The 3,843-nt window shown below is 39.0% G+C and overlaps 1 protein-coding gene across 1 annotated transcript; it reads left to right on the forward strand.

The window, feature by feature from the left end:
* Positions 1-933, forward strand: LOC104858209 (olfactory receptor 14A16). The gene has a single exon (XM_010618298.1). The coding sequence runs from the start codon at positions 1-3 to the stop codon at positions 931-933; it is 933 nt and encodes a 310-aa protein (XP_010616600.1).
* Positions 934-3,843: the final 2,910 nt, after the last annotated feature.

Raw genomic sequence — 3,843 nt, forward strand, 5'->3', positions numbered from 1 at the left:
ATGGACAACTCCACATCAAGGCGCACCTTCTCCCTCACAGGCTTCACTACCAACCGCGAGCTGCAGATCCTACATGCTGTGCTCTTCCTGGGGATTTACCTGGTGGCCCTGCTGGGCAATCTTCTCATCATCACACTCACCACCAAGGACCCCCATCTGCACAGCCCCATGTACTTCTTCCTGAAGAATTTGTCCTTCCTGGACCTGTGCCTCATTTCTATCACCGTCCCCAAGTCCATCACGAACTCTCTGATGCACCTCAACCTCATCTCCTTCCTCGGGTGTGTGGTCCAGGTTTTCTTCATCCTCCTCTTAGCCACTACAGAGGTGGCTCTGCTCACAGTTATGTCCTATGACCGCTATGTAGCCATCTGCCACCCACTCCGATATGGGAGCATCATGAGCCACCAAGCCTGTGTGCAGATGGCAGCCTACTCGTGGGTCAGCGGAGGTCTCAATGCAGTTCTGCACACAGCTGCTACCTTCTCTGTGCCCATGTGCGGACCTCTTGAAGTCCACCAGTTCTTCTGTGATGTCCCACAGCTGCTCTCCCTTGCCTGTTTCTATAACATCTGGGAGCTGCTAGTCATTGGGCTCGGCCTCCTGTTGGACATTGGCTGCTTTGTGTTCATGGATGTTTCTTACGTCCACATCTTCTCCACCGTGCTGAAGATGCCCTCCCGAGAAGGCCGTTCTAAAGCCTTCTCCACGTGCCTGCCTCACCTGGTGGTGGTGACTTTGTTTCTCTCTTCTGGGTTTTTTGCCTATGTGCACCCCCTGCCCAAATCTCCATCATCATTGGATTTGCTGGTTTCTGTCTTCTACACAGTGGTGCCTCCCACTGTGAATCCTCTCATCTACAGTCTGAGGAACAAGGACATGCAGAAGGCACTGAGGAGACTGCAGCAGAGCTGGTGTTGCCCTGCCCATTAGCAGAACTTTGCCTCCTACATCATGGTCATTGTCATAGGTTCCATGTTTATGATTTCTTACAGCATTTAAATTTCTGTGACCTATTGTCCTTCAAATATTAGTCACTATTCTGGAAATTCATGTGACTTATGTATATCAATATGAAGATATTTGGGATATCATTAAAACATTCTTCTAATTAGATTTTTACTGCCTAGTGTGCAAAGATCCTGAAACATTCAAATACTTAAAAATATATAACTTTATATGATTAAGAAAGGAAAAATCCTATATTTTTTTGTTTTTAATAGAAATAAAAATATAATAATTTGAAATGGTAAAATCATAGCTCGTCTCATTCAAAATCTTAGTATGAATCACAGAGTGAAATATGCTTGCTTTCCCTCTCTCTCTCTCTCCCCCTCTCTCTTTGTCTTGCTCGTTCTTTCTTTCTGTCTTCATTCCTAGGATCATACCCAGGACCCAGAACACTTTCTATGCTAAGGACTTGTTCGACCACTGAGATCCTACATATAAAAGCGGAAGAGATTGTTCAGCGTCATCTCCTTTATTGAGTTAGCAAGAATATTTCTTTGTCTCAATCTCTGTCTCTCTCTGTCTCTGTTTCTTCCTTCCTCTTTTTTTTGGGGGGGATCAGAATAGTGTTGGGTAAATTGATATAAGTAGAGGCGAATCACTCAGAATGTCACAGTCATTCCTGAAATATCCCTGGTTATCATTGTCAGAAAAGCTGAGACCATGCTTTCTGTTCTTCATTTTCAGAGCATGCACTACTGCCATACACTATGTAGACAAGATGTATCAACCCTTCCTCCCTAAGGGCCCTGAGAGTGAGCACCGCCCCGAGTTCTCAGAGCAGTCTCCTGTGGGCTCTGTCCTAACCAGCACCCTCCTGGGATTCTCAGGCTTCTGCTGCCCTTTACCCAAGACAAGTTCTCTGTTTTCAACAGACTATGTTCAGGTTTTCCTCTGATGAATGAGTTAGAATTTCCTTCCCTCATATTTTTATGCTTTTGATGAATTTTACTATGCAAAACATTCATATATTGTTTTGAGCAAGAAACATTTACCAGTTTACCAGTTAGACTCCCCAAAGCCTCCTCTTATGAAGATGGTAGAGAGGCTGGAGTCCCAGGACCTGCTCTTTCTACTCAGCATTTAAACTTGTGACTTTTTCCACTCAAGATGACTGTCCTTGTCTAAAAAAGAATAGAGATTCTCATTGTTGTGGTCTTTGTGTTCTTTGAATTTGTCCTATGATTTTTTATTATAATAAATATTTACCTAATGATAGTATAGATGTTTTGAGAGTAGTAAAGGAAGTAAACATTTCTGTTTCTCATGAAATTTTAATTCTGTGAAAAGACACTAACACTGTATATTTAAATGTCTGATTAAAAATATTGTAATTATATGATTCCATGATAATGAAAAATGCTGTATAGATGGAAAAAAGGAAACAGGACATGGTCAGGTGAGTCATGATCTTTGGAGGATAGACACTGGCCAAGGAAATGAAGCCACATTTTTTCACAGTGGACACTTGAGTTATGACCAGCCTATAATAAGAACAACATAGGTTAAGACCAGAATTTATTTTTAACTTATGACTAAAATCTTGTTATGACCCAAAATCTGTTGTCTCGTGTTTCCATATTGTATCATGTACAGATTTAATCCTTAATGAGATATGAAAGGAACATTACAAAATTATTTCCTGTATAAAATTAATTGAGAAATCCTGGACCAGTATCTATAAGAACACAGATCTGCCTGGAAGAAAGTGTGACCTAAAATTAAGCAGGAGAGAGACTTTGAGAGCATTGAACAACTTGAGTTAGAACCGACCTTTGCAAATGCATTCAGTTTGTAAGTCAAGTGGCCACTGTGTCTCTCTCCTCCAAAACTAGCAATTTGTTTTTGTACTTTGTAGACAACAACCATATTTATCTGTTGAACAGCAATAAGGAATCAGATTAATGCAAAATATTTCCATACTTTGGTTAGAGCGAGAGACTGCACTGTGAAACTTGTATTCTACAGCTGCAAAGAATTAACACCAATATATAATGATTTTTCTTATCGTAGGAGAAATAAAATCATGACAAAAATAACTTTTCAAAAGACTTCAGCTGCTTTTTAGGTTAAGGCTTATGATTTGAAATATGTCCTTCCTGTGGAAGAACTCTGAATTGGGTGATCTAAAGATTTATGTATCTCTGCTGCTATTTTAATTATTATATGTCAAAGATTATGCATGCTGGGAATCCTTTATTAAACTGTAATTGTAACACTTCTTATTGCAGTTAAATTCTGTTTCACTGAAACATATTTCCATGAGCACTGTGCTCACACCTCTCCTCATGTAAAATCTATGACCTCACTCTCTGATTTAGGACTGAAATTTCTAAATTTTCTGTGAAGTTACCATGACTTTCCCCAATTGAGAAAATAGTAGGCAGTAACCACATACAGCATTTGCAAAACATAATGAGGAACAAGTTTTATTAATGTTTGGATATACATTATAAATACACAAACTTTTAGCATTCTATTGTGAATGAATAATAAGTTTATGGTATATAAATAACTCTAATATACTTGATTAACACAGGCTAGTCACTTTTCTCTTGAAGAGTAAAATACCTTGGTAATTTGTCACAATGAAGATGTTGAAAGTTTACATTTCCATGAGCAAGACACAGCAAAATATTTTCTGAATTAATTAGTCACTCAGATCAATCAATAATCTGCTTGTACACAATTTATTTAAAGAAATTTGATGGATAATTTTGTCAAAATCAGCACTACAGCTGTAAAGAAAGTGCTAGCTGCATTTCTCCTCTGCTATATTTTGATATTTGAAGTCTTTCCAAAATAAACTGCTCCTTTCTGCGAGTATCACCTCAA

This window comes from Fukomys damarensis, unplaced genomic scaffold (assembly GCF_012274545.1).
Source record: "Fukomys damarensis isolate Sample0158 unplaced genomic scaffold, DMR_v1.0_HiC HiC_scaffold_3, whole genome shotgun sequence".
Lineage (NCBI taxonomy): Eukaryota > Metazoa > Chordata > Mammalia > Rodentia > Bathyergidae > Fukomys > Fukomys damarensis.

Coding starts and splice junctions, on each gene's coding strand:
- LOC104858209 (XM_010618298.1), top strand. CDS start 1: ATGGACAACTCCACATCAAGGCGCACCTTCTCCCTCACAGGCTTCACT.